The 13,265-nt window shown below is 42.0% G+C and overlaps 1 protein-coding gene across 7 annotated transcripts in view; it reads left to right on the forward strand.

Annotated features, from left to right (window-relative positions):
• Nucleotides 1–940: 940 nt before the first annotated feature.
• The window catches only part of IL18R1 (interleukin 18 receptor 1), a 43,314-nt gene continuing 30,989 nt past the window's right edge, over nt 941–13,265 (forward strand). For 5 of the 7 annotated variants that reach the window (XR_012421732.1, XR_012421733.1, XM_065526690.2 and 2 more), the window contains exons 1-2: nt 941–1,557; nt 8,499–8,584. Coding sequence is in view for 5 of the 7 variants with exons in the window: in XM_065526690.2 (XP_065382762.1) it covers nt 8,527–8,584 (58 nt within the window). In the remaining 2 variants the exon portion in view is untranslated. The remainder of the gene's footprint in view (nt 1,558–8,498; nt 8,585–13,265) is intronic. The other 2 variants (XM_074010866.1, XM_005575164.5) reach the window with 1 other exon arrangement.

Genomic DNA, 13,265 nt, shown 5'->3' on the forward strand with positions numbered 1-13,265 from the left:
CTAATTTTTTGTATTTTTAGTAGAGACGGGGTTTCACCGTGGTCTCGATCTCCTGACCTTGTGATCCGCCCGCCTCGGCCTCCCAAAGTGCTGGGATTACAGGCGTGAGCCACCGCGCCCGGTTAGCAATATTTTGTAGTTTTCACAGAAGATATCTCATACGTTATCCAATGAATTTATACTTTGGTATTTTGATTTTTAAATGTTATGGTAAATGGCATTTTTAACAAACTTCACTTTTCAAGTTTCCATCTCTAATATATAGAATTACTATGATTTTTTTTTATATTCCATGATCTTGATAAACTCAGTATTTCCAGTAGTTTCTTTTGTAAATTTCAAATGTTGGTCTACATATAATTATGCTCTCTGTTAAAACCAGTAGTTTTAATTCTTTCTTCTCAGTCTTTATGCCTTCTAATTTTATCTTTATTTCTCCACTTGTTGCAAAGCAGTTGTCCCAGGTGGGAGCCAAAATCATTATCTCATCACTAATCTTAGGAAAACGCAAAATGTTTCACTATTATGTGAAGTTACTTGTAGGTGTCTTATAGATGTTCTTTATCAGATTAAGAAAGGTCATTTCTACTCTCGGTTTTCTAATCGTTATTAATTCAAAAAGGGTGTTGAATTTTGTCAGATGCTTTTATTTGCATTTATTGAGATAACTACATATTTTTGTTTATTCTTTGGTGAATTATCTTGATTGGGTAAAAAGAATTAAAATCATTGTCTCATTAAACCTTTTGCCTGTCGGCTATGGGTTTTCCTTTTCCTTTTGTTTAATAACAGCTCTGCCACAAAGTAAAATTGTAGAAACACACATTCCCCTTTGGCCTCCCTCCTCGGATCCTCTGCTGTGAACGCCGGCCTGCAGGGTGCGTGCGAGCGGCCCGGGCGCGCCACCTTCCGGCCCTGCAGGTCACCCGGCTGCCGCCCTGATTTTCCCGGGACCCGCGCCGCGCGGCTGGGGAGGAAGAGCCAGACGTCTGGGGCCCACGCCGTCCGAGGGGAAAGGGCGAGGCGCTGGGTTTTCCAGCTGCGCCCTTTGGACCCCGCGATCCAGTAGCTCCGGTAACTCCACGCGGGGCGCCTGGGTGGAGGAGGCGGTCCTGGAGCATCGCTGCGAGGAGCACCCCGACAGGAGGGCCCCCAGACTGGGACCCCCAAGTCAGGGAGGACTCTACGCCCGGGAGCGCCCCAGACTGAGAGCGCCCCAGACCGCGACACGCCGGGACCCGGAGCTTTGCCCGACCGCGGGCATCGCCCACCTGCAGCCTCCACTGGCCGGGTTTAGCAACCAGGAGCTGCCAAACCCCTGACATTCTTCTTTCTGTTCCTACTTCTTTCCTTCTTCTTCTTTTTTGGTTTTTGTTTTTGTAACCCTCTCTGGGTGCCTTATCTTTTTAATCACACCTCTCTTTCACTTTCCACGGTAGTCAGGAGGCGGGGATCGCTGCTTCTCACCTACTTTCCGAACTTGGCCTCCGCAGTCACGACCTGGTGTGAAGGAGGAGCTGCCGCCCCCGCCCCAGCCTCAGGGACGCCCCTCTGAAGGTAAGGGTGGACCCTGTTGCCACCTACACCCCCTCCCCACTCCCCCAGGGGAAGGGAAGACCACCATCCGGGGAGGGATTCTCAAAACAAGGTCAATTAAGAGAGAGAGAGAGAGATTGTGTGTGTGTGAATATGTGTGAATAATTGATGAGACAGCATGCCGTCTTTCTCTGAAAGTACAGTTTTAGAAATTAAGACGTTCCCAATTGTTTTCTGGAGAGGTGAGAACAACTGAAATAAATGATAACAATAGTTGTCAATTTTTAAGTGCTTACCATGTGCCTGACACTGTAGAAAATTTTTAGATATCTTATTTTCACTTAATCCTCCTAAGGGCCACATGAAATAGGAACTATTATTATGCTTTTATTAATAAAAGGGAGGAGGAATTCCGTCATTTATCCAAGAGTACCCAGCTACTAAGTAGTAGATCCCAGACTCACACCTACTGCTTTTCTGATTCCAGAGGCTTTGTCTTTTTTCTGCCCAGCCCTGGGAAGTTAAAAAGCCCAGCAGGTTGCACTGCAGTAATCAGACAAATTAATGAGGTGTCAAGTGCAGCCAGATATAGAGATTCAAGATTATTGTGTTTATTTCACTGACTTCTCTTGCTTCATTCTCAAGACCCTTTGCAAGTACCGATTTTGTGTCATACACAGTGCTGCTATTGGGAGCACACCTCTCAACCTCAGGACCTTGGATGGGCTAGGAGGGGTAAATTTGGGGAATTGGGTTTGGGGACAGTGTGTTCCCTCTCCCTGCACAAATACACATCCAAAGGCTAAGAACTAAAGCTAAAGTCTAGGAATGTGGATTGAAAAGTCAGGGCCTATAATCCCAGCACTTTGGGAGGCTGAGGTGGGCGGATCATGAGGTCAGGAGATCGAGACCATCCTAGCTAACAAGGTGAAAGCCCATCTCTACTAAAAATACAGAAAATTAGCCAGGCATGGTGGCATGCATCTGTAATCCCAGCTACTCGGGAGGCTGAGGCAGGAGAATAGCTTGAACCTGGGAGGCAGAGGTTGCAGTGAGCAGAGATTGCGCCCCTGCACTCCAGCCTGGGCAACAGAGCGAGACCCTATCTCAAAAAAAAAAAAAAAAAAAAAAAGAAAAGAAAACGCAGGGTCTATGCCCTCATGGACCTCACCAGAGAGTGGGAGCTATTCCCCGAGTGATGGAGACACCTGCGGAATGATGGAGACGGGCTTGGACAAAGGCATGCACCATTTGGGGCTGTTGCAGTTGGAGAGCTTCCTTGAGAAGGCAAATATTGAGCCAAGTTGCAAGGACTCTAGGGACCTGGCAGCTGGGAGAAGTGGGGAGGGTAGCCCAGGTGGCACAGGCGTAGGCAGATTTGCCCACGATTTGCCGACACTAGGTTGGGGGAAGGATAAGGCTAACAACAGACACTTGTGTGACAAGGACTATGAGGTGGCATTGATTTTCTTGGCCTTACAGATGAGAAGCCAAATTCCACACAAATTCTTTTGTTTGTTAGAGTTTAAGCGTGTGTATGTTATGCCCCAAGGTCGTTTTCTCCTCTTTGCGTTTGGTTGTTTTATCATCTTGCAGGCTGAGTAAAACGACTATGCATGGAACACTGTAGAAGAAAAATTACATTTTTAGAAAACTGGTGTTAAGATTTTCATCCAGGCACTTTGTGTCAGGAGGTGCTCGATTGTATGTGTTGCTAATGAGTGATTTATATTACAGCATCTACATTGATTCATGTGTGTCCTTGTGAAAAGCTGTAATCTGAGGCTCACCAATTCACTTCCTCAAATCTCAGGTTCCTCATTAGAAAGAGTTTGAAGTGGCTCTTTCCCTGTGCATTATGTGTTTCTGTGAATTACATTTAGAGAAAGGTCAGTTTCTCAGGGTGGGGCCCATAAACAAGGGCAACTGGGCAGAGCCAGGGGTTCAGGTGACTGTTTGGACCCTCTGGAAGGGCTTTTTACTGTGCTGCCTTGGGAGACAGAGTGGTCAGCTTGGATCTGACCTTAAGCCTAGGTCACCCCATTTTTGGAAGGAAACTGTTTTTTTTCTTCGTTTAGAGAAAACTTCACGCCTTTGGGTGATTTAGGTAAGTTTGTGACGATTCGTTATGTGTGTGTACACACATGTACGTACATATGTACGTGTACAAATATTTAATATGTCTTAGACACATCAAATATATGCATTTAAGGTGTATTAAATTTACTTTCCTAAGAATACAAATAAATGCCCTAGGTCGGCAGCTCTCCACCTGACTGTACATTAGAGTCACCTGCGGAGTTCTGAGGAATCAGGATGCCCAGTCTGTCCTCCAGACCGCTGGGTGGAGCCCAGCCATCATGATTTTTTTCCAAACTTGAGTGAGAGCTGGTGGCCTAGACTTCACATTAGTTGCTAAAACATACTTTCCAAGATATCATGCTTTAAAAAGCATTTTAAAAGTAGATGATGCAGATGTGCCAGTGGATCAGATGATCACCTAGATTCAAAATTATATATAGTTTATGGATTTAAGTCATTCAATAATTCAGCAAATAACAAACAAGCAGACATAAAGTGAAAATACGACAGTGATAAGTGCTATGAATAGAAAAACGAAAGGTGGGAGGGTAGAGGCACATTGGTGTGTGTGAGCGTGTGTGTGTGTGTGTGTGCATGTGTGTGTTTGCACTTGGGCAAGCATGCTGTGTTAGACTTTCAGTAGAGTGCTCAGGGAGGACTTATACATGACAACGTAGTGTTGGCAAACCGTAGGGGAAATACGGAATTATTTAATTAACAGTAGAGAAGTAATTAGTAGCTATTTGAGGCAAGTAGGTTTAGTTACTCCCTATCTTCATGTCAAACAAGAAAGTTAATTGTTGGTGGATGAAAAAAGCTAAACATAAAAACAAAACAACACAATACCGAGTCATAAAAATGAAGACACTACATAAGCATCTATGTGACCCCTGACAGGAAAGGATATCCTACACTCAAAAGTAATGAAAACATCACAAAGCAAAAGAGTGATCGGTGTGACTACATCAATCTAAAATTTGTCATATATTAGCATAACAAAAGACAGAAAGTAAACAACAAGTTAGACAAACATCTGAGAACTGGACAAAAGACGTAAAGAGATGGTTCATAAACATGAAAATAAAATGGCTGATAATATGTGATTAATATTTGCCTCATTTATACCCAAAGAAATGCAAATTCAGAAAACAATGAGCTATCATTTTTCCATTTTGGCTGTCTAATTACATTTTAAAAGTAAAGCTGCTCAGTGCTCTCCTGGGTGTGGTCCATAGGTACTGTCTTGTGCTATTGAGTGAGAGAATATGAATTATTGCAACATTTCTGGAATGCAGTTTGGCAGCATGCATCTGTCAGGTTTAAATGTAGTCTTCAACTCAATCACTGTACTGCCATGGAGTAACATCTAGGAAATAACAAGAAATGTAGACAAATAATAATAACTAACATTTAAGTGGTATTACCATTCACCAGACACTTGGAATAGTAACTCATTTAACCTTCACATTAGCTCTGGGAGATGGTATGATTATCCCCTTCTATGGATAAGAAAATTGAGGCACAGAACAGGTAAGTCAGTTGCCCACAGTCGGTTAGCTGGTAGAGGGTAGAATGGAGATTCACATCTACCCAGGCTGGCACCTGAGCCCATGCTGCAAAAAAACTGAGCCGTCCTGCCTTACCCATGAAGATGGTCATGTGATTATCGCATAATACATCTGGTAAATGATAATATAGCCACATGAAGTAATATTAGGTAGCAGTTAGAATGGTTTTAACAAAGAGTTTTGTGACACAGGAAAAATGCTCATTATGTAATATTAAGTGGAAATGCAGGATATGCAATCATTTAAACATCTTTTTTTTTTTTTTTTTTTTTGAGACGGAGTCTCCCTCTGTCACCCAGGCTGGAGTGCAGTGGCACGATCTCGGCTCACTACAAGCTCCGCCTCCCAGGTTCACGCCATTCTCCTGCCTCAGCCTCCCGAGCAGCTGGGACTACAGGTGCTCACCAACACACCTGGCTAATTTTTTGTATTTTTAGTAGAGACGAGGTTTCACCATGTTAGCCAGGATGGTCTCGATCTCCTGGCCTCATGATCCTCCTGTCTTGGCCTCCCAAAGGGCTGGGATTACAGGCATGAGCCACCATGCCTGGCCAAACATCTTAATTATGTGACAACATTTATAAAAAGTACAGGAAAACATGCTAAAAATTATACTTGTTGAGATTATTTTCTTCTTTCAGTCTTCCTTTTGTAAATGTCCTACATTGAGTGTAAATTGCTTTAGAAATCAGAAAAACTTTTTAAAAAGAAAGAGACTTAAGAGTGATAGAAAAGCAAAAATATTGGTATTAAACATTACAATTAAAAAATCTTAAAATTCTTACATGTAAGACTTAATATTTATATTCTTCACCTATTTTATTAACACTTGCTAGAGTATCTGTTACATTTATCAGAATAGCTCTTTTTCTGGAAATGAATTCATTATTTAATATAACCTTAATCTCTTAAATTCACACATAAAGCTAAAGTACGTTAAAAATTTTACGTGCACACATCCAGATTTGCAGAATGCTGTGCAAATACCAACTAATTTTTGTATACTAAGATCTTAATATGTTTCATATTGAAACTCAGAGTTAACTTGTCAGTTTGCTGAATCATCTCCTAATAACTTTGTCTCTTGGTAGATATTGAATATTTTTTACAAAAGTGATGCTTTTTATAAGGTTATGTCAGCCTTAATCAGAGTAGTGACATAAAGGAAATAACATTTTTTATTCTTTCTAAGATGAAAGAATAGGCAGAGTTAATGACGAAATGTGTGTGGAGGTATCGGGGGAGGTTTCTAACCATAGAACTGGTCTAATTTGATTATGCATAGTTGGTACTTTCCATTCATACTTGTTTCTTTGGCCTTTACGTTATTGATTATTATCTCTTGGAAATTCCACCAAATATTTGGTGATTTTTCCATAAGGATGGATGTGAATGGTTTGGCAGCTTAGCCATTAAGCTTTATCTTGGATTCAGGCATTGACAACCCTATTTTTAGGATGGAGGATGAGTAGTTGTTGGTGAGAGGGGAATTATTCTGGGCTGAGAAGCTGCTACTAAGCCTTAGAAGGTTTAATCACTCAATAATTCCAGAGGCAGGCCTTCTTACCATTTCCATTTGGTAATGAGAAAACAGGCTCTAAGACTTGCTCAAGTTTTGCACAGCTTGTCAGTATTCAAACTGGGGTGGCAACCCAGGTTGGTGTGTTTCTGAAACCAGACTCTGCCATCAGCCTGTCCTTCCTGCACTCAGGATGGTAAACAAGGGACATGGTGTTATTTATGCAGTATTTAGACTCTGAATGGTCTCCACTGTGGGGGGATTCTTCCTCCACTGGGCACTTAAAGTTGTAATCAGAAGTGTGAATGCTAGGTTGTAGTAGGATCAAAGTTCAACGCAGATCTTAGTTCCACTGGGTCACAGTCAATGTAAAGGAGGGGTCTGGAGTTAGGAGACTGTCACTTCATCTCTCCATTTCCCTAAAGTAAACTCATATGGGCAGCCACAGACACACGCAAACACATACACACACCTATGCCTCAGTGACACGTGTTAGTGAGTGCTGGCCATGTGCTAGGCTTCGTGCTGGGTTTTAGTGATACAGTGAAGAGCAAAAGAGCAAAACAGACTTAGTGCCTAGAACTATGAAACCTACGTTCTGAAGGAGGAAGATGGATTTTTAAAAGTTCAACCCCTAAATGAAGATCTCATTACAATTCAGGAGCATTCTGATGTGAAAACACACACTGTCATGTGTGTCCGTGTGAAGAGACCACCAAACAGGCTTTGTGTGAGCAATAAAGCTTTTTAATCACCTGGGTGCAGGCGGGCTGAGTCCGAAAAGAGAGTCAACGAAGGGAGATAAGGGTGGGGCCGTTTTATAGGATTCGGGTAGATAAAGGAAAATTCCAGTCAAAGGGGGGTTGTTCTCTGGAGGGCAGGAGTGGGAGTCACAAGGTGCTCAGTGGGGGAGCTTTTTGAGCCAGGATGAGCCCGGAAAAGGACTTTCACAAAGTAATGTCATCACTTAAGGCAAGGACCGGCCATTTTCACTTCTTTTGTGGTGCAATGTCATCGGTTAGGCAGGGCAGGGCATTTTCACTTCTTTTGTGATTCTTCAGTTACTTCAGGCCATCTGGGCATATACCTGCAAGTCACACGGGATGCGATGGCTTGGCTTGGGCTCAGAGGCCTGACACACACACACTCTCTTACATGGGCAGAACTGTCATACATAGCTCAGCATGTCACAGATTGTTTATTCACAGAATGGTAATATTTGTAGCAGTACTATTGTTTTCAACTTTGACCTTGGAAGCAGGATTTAGTAGACCAGGCCTTTTTCCAGAAGCAAAACTTCATTGCCTTGAAATTTTATTATTATTATTTTCGAGATGGAGTCTTGCTCTGTCTCTCAGGTTGGAGTGCAGTGGTGCCATCTCGGCTCACTGCAAGCTCCGCCTCCCAGGTTCACGCCATTCTCCTGCCTCAGCCTCCTGAGTAGTTGAGACTACAGGCACCCGCCACCACGCCCGGCTAATTTTTTGTATTTTTCACTGGAGACAGGGTTTCACCATGTTAACCAGGATGGTCTCGATCTCCTGACCTCGTGATCCGCCTGCCTTAGCCTCCCAAAGTGCTGGGATTACAGGCGTGGGCCCCCATGCCTAGCCTAATTTTATTAATTTTATATGGCTGAAAGTTCTGAGAATTGGTTACTAGATTAAGGAATATAAAAATCTTCTAGGTTGGTTTTTAGAAAATCTGTGTGCCAGAAGATTTTTAAACCTTCATAAGATAGGTATGCTTTTGTTTGAAAGCTTTGACTGGATCTGTTTTATTCTGTTTTCCAGAGAAGCCGTTTGAAGCAGAATCCAAACCATGAATTGTAGAGAATTACCCCTGACTCTTTGGGTGCTTATATTTGTAAGCACTGCAGGTAAGTGATTATACATATTCACAAACGTATTTCATTAGTAATCGAGGAAGAATGTAAAAGTTTTTTTTTTATATGGTGGCTACTGAAGATGCTGAATTTATTCAGAAAAGAAAATATTCTGCAGTCTGAGTTTATGTAGTGAGAGCAGAGTGAACAACTTACATCTTGAAATAAATTACGTTTGTCTGAGGTGGAAATTTATTTCATGTTGTTTGAAACTGAGGAGGTGGCAGCCATCTTTATTATTGGGTTTTAGGAAGTTTGAAACACACTGTCTCCTTCGTGAGAGGGAGGCAAAGATTCATCTCATTATTTAGGTAATAATGAGAAAAGTAAATGACAAATACATTAGACAGGTTTCAAAAATTAGAGTGAGACGAAATATACAAAAAGAGACTGGCTAGACCAGGGAGCTCGAGTAGGCTTCATAGTAGATGTCAAATACCAATTTTAATTTATTAGCAGTGATTGCCTAGAGTTTTTTTTTTTTTTTTTAATTGAGAAGGGTTCTGAGACTCCAATTTATTAGCAGTGATTGCCTAGAGTTTTTTTGTTTTGTTTTGTTTTAATTGAGAAGGGTTCTGAGACTCAATCCATGATTGATTAGCAAGGCATTCCTTAGACTTTGGGGAAGAAAGTGGGAGCACAAATATTAATTTGCCTTGATCTATTACCTAGGAGAGGGAAACACATGGGCCCATATTCTCTGCTTTGATAATTTCTGCTGAAGAGAGAGCAGAATTAAGCTTTTGGTACTTTCAAATAACACAGGTCCAATCTCAGGGTATATTTACTTATGTGGATCCATTTATTATTGAGATCCCTGCAATACAACCCTACCCAGATGGTAAAAGAATGAGGTAGATCTTTGTGTTTTTTTTTTTTTTATGTAATGATGTGTCAGAAACAAGTCAGAGGAAAAACAAGGTGCAGGAAAATGTGTCATGAGGCCCATGTCCTGTGGACACACACTAATAGCCTTGCTCCTCATTATAACGAGAGCATGTTTCAGGCACAGAAATGGTCATGCAGCCAGTTGTGCAAAGTTGCCAAGCTCCCAGCTGCCTGCCCTGGAGAGCACTTCTCATGAATGTTTTACTCTAGGGAGACATGACAATGTTCTACATAGAGGATTCACTGAACCTAGTTGAGTTTAAGTGACAAAATCCTACAATTGTCCAAAACCAAGACAGTTTCAAACACAGACTTTATTCCAAATGGCATTGGTTGTTGGCCCTGCTGGGTTCTTATACTGTGTTTATGGAACAATAGGAGTGCCTGTTTTGGCACTTGGAACTCTACACACCTTGAACTCCACTTATTTATCCCATCAAGGACCATTTCCAACAAGTATTATGGTAATCAACAAAGCCTCTAATGGTAAACCATGATTAGATATCCAAAGCTTCTAGCTGCCTGAGGAGGGGGATGGTATGGACTTTCAACTGTCAACTTCCCACCTCTGGAGAGTGTGTAGTTCACATTAAGTTTCTTCAAATGATAATACTTCCAGAGAGCACATGTCCATCCAAACACAGTCATATGATGTGTTTATAGAAGCTTTTTAAGACAAGCGAAAACCTGGAAACCTGGAAATAACCCAATATCCAACAGACATTTGTTTAATAAACCAAATCCCCAACATGTATCCCTTTATAAAATGGATAAATTGCCAAATGGTAACACAATTAGGTACTATATTACAATGAGAAAAGAACACATCACTGTTATAGCATGAATGCATTTGTAACATAATCATGTCAAAATAACCCAGGCATAAAGGAGCACATATTGTATGGTCTATGCACTTTATTATATTAACTCTAAAACAGGAAAATAAATGAACTGTTAATGACTCACCAGGGTTTTGCATGTAAATTGAAGCTGACACCCATATGTACACATGTATCACACCTTCTATGTTGAAGTATTAGTATAAAATAGAGATTGTATTACAACCGGAAAACATGAAGTTGGGGCTCCTTAACTCTTGTGTTTTGAGGTAGATTTTACATCCATGTTTTCAAAGAATGTGTATTAGTCCATTCTCATGCTGCTGATAAAGGCATACCTGAGACTGGGTAATTTATAAAGGAAAGAGGTTTTATTGATTCACCGTTCTGTATGGCTGGGGAGGCCTCAGGAAACTTACAATCATAGTGGAAGGGAAAGAAAGCATGTCCTTCTTCACTTAGTGGCATCAAGGAGAAGGCTGAGCAAAAAGGGGAAAAGCCCCTTATAATAACATCAGATCTTATGAGAACTCACTCCCAGGAGAACAACATGAGGGTAATCACCCCCATGATTAAATTACCTTCCACCAGGTCCCTCCTATGACACATGGAGCTTATGGGAACTACAACTCAGGATGATCTGGATGGGAATACAGCCAAATCACATCATTCTACTCCTGGCCTCTCCCAAATCTTATGTCCTCACATTTCAAAACAAAATAATGCCCTTCCAGCAGTCCCCCAAAGTCTTCACTCATTCCAGCATTAACTCAAAAATCCAAGTCCAAAGTCTCATCTGAGTCAAGGCAAGTCCCTTCCTCCTATGAGTCAGTAAAATCAAGAGCAATTTAGTTGCTTCCTAGATACAATGGGAGTACAGGCATTGAGTAAATACACCCCTTCCAAATGGGAGAAATTGACTAAAACAAAGGGGCTACTAGCCCCATGCAAGTTCTAAATTTAATAGGGCAGTCATTAAATCTTAAAGTTCCAAAATAATCTCCTTCAACTCCATGTCTCACATCCAGGTCATTCTGCTGCAAGAGGTAGGATCCCATGGCTTTTGGCAGCTTTGCTCCTGTGTCTTTGCAGGGTACATCTCCCCTCCTGGCTTCTTTCATGGGCTGGTGTTGAGTTTCTGGGCTTTTTCAAGTGCATGGTGCAAGCTGTCAGTGAATCTATCATCCTGGGACCTGGAGGATGGTGGCCCTCTTCTCTTAACTCTACTAGCTGTAGAGCACCCCAATGGGGACTCTGTATGGGAGCCCCAACACCACATTTCCCTTCCACACTACCATGGCAAAGGTTCTCCATCAAGGTTCCACCCCTGCAGCAAACTTTTGCCTGGACATCCAGCGCTTCCATACGTCCTCTGATATCTAGGTGTAGGTTCTCAAACCTCAATTCTTGACTTTTGTGCACCTGCAGGCTCAACACCATGTGGAAGCTGCCAAGGTTTGGGGTTTGCATCCACTGGAGCCACAGCCTGACCTGGTATCTTGGCCTGTTTTAGCAATGGCTGGAAGGCTAGGATGCAGGGCACGAAGTACATAGTCTGCACACAGAAGAGGGCCCTGGGCCCATCCCAGGAAACCATTTTTTCCTATTAGGCCTCTGGGCCTGTGATGGGAGGGTCTGCCTTGAAGATCTCTGACATGCCCTAGAGGCATTTTCCCCATTGTCTTGGCAATTAACATTTGAGTCCTAACTTCTTATGCAAATTTCTGCAACCGGCTTTAATTGCTCCCCAGAACATGGGTTTTTCTCTCCTACTACATCCTCAGGCTGTGAATTTTCCAAACTCTTATGCTCTGTCACGTCGTGAATGCTATGCTCTTTAGAAATTTCTTCTCCCAGGTCATCATCTCTCAAGTTCAAGGTTCCACATATCTCCAGGACAAGGGCAAAATGCAACTAATCTCTTTGCTAAAACATAACAAGAGTCACCTTTGCTCCAGCTCCCAAAAAGTTCCTCATCTCCATCTGAGACCACCTCAGCCTGGATTTTATTGTCCATAACATTATCAACATTTTGGTCAAAGCCATTTAACAAGTCTCTAGGAAGTTCCAAACTTTTCCATATTTTCATCTTCTTCTGAACCCTTGAAACTGTTCCAACCTCTGTCTGTATGCAGTTCTAAAGTCACTTCCACATTTTGGGTATCTTTACAGCAGCACCCCACTCCTGGTACCAATTTACTGTATGAGTCCATTCTCACACTGCTAATAAAGGCATACCTGAGACCGGGTGATTTATAAAGGAGAGAGCTTTAATGGACTCAGTTTTGCAGGTCTGGGGAGGCCTCAGAAGACTTACAAAAGGGGGAAAAGCCCCTTGTAAAGCCATCAGATCTCATGAGAACTCCCTCACTATCATGAGCACGGCATGCAGGAGACTGCCCCCATGATTAAATTCAAGATGAGGTTTGGGTGGGGACACAGCCAAACCATATCAGAACACTTCTATCACATCACTTCCTCTTTATGTTGTAGTTAACAATTTTGAGTTAAAACCAGACTGCTGCTTTGAGAAACAAACCCTATAGTCAGGGCATATAGAGAGGGCATTCTGTCCATGTCCTAAAGGAAATGTTTCATTCAATTTAAATATTCTCATCCTCAAAATGTGGTAAAAGTGCATCCAAGAGTCACGGGAGGATAGATTATGAGAAAGACCGATTAATGCTGACCTTGAAGTACGAGAAGTGCAGAAAGAGGGAAAGGAACACCTATCCTGTGTAGATGAGGGTCAGATATATTTCCAAAGCCAGAGAATCTGGGTCAATTGAGAAGGAGGGAATGTGACAGATATGCAAATTTGGATTGATATTATATTAATGAATTCTTGATTATCCACATGGTGACCTACAGCAATAATAAATGTACACACACTGTAAGTTACATAGGCACATCTTTAACCATCTCCACACTTGCCAGGGAATGTTAGA

This window comes from Macaca fascicularis, chromosome 13 (assembly GCF_037993035.2).
Source record: "Macaca fascicularis isolate 582-1 chromosome 13, T2T-MFA8v1.1".
Taxonomy (NCBI): domain Eukaryota; kingdom Metazoa; phylum Chordata; class Mammalia; order Primates; family Cercopithecidae; genus Macaca; species Macaca fascicularis.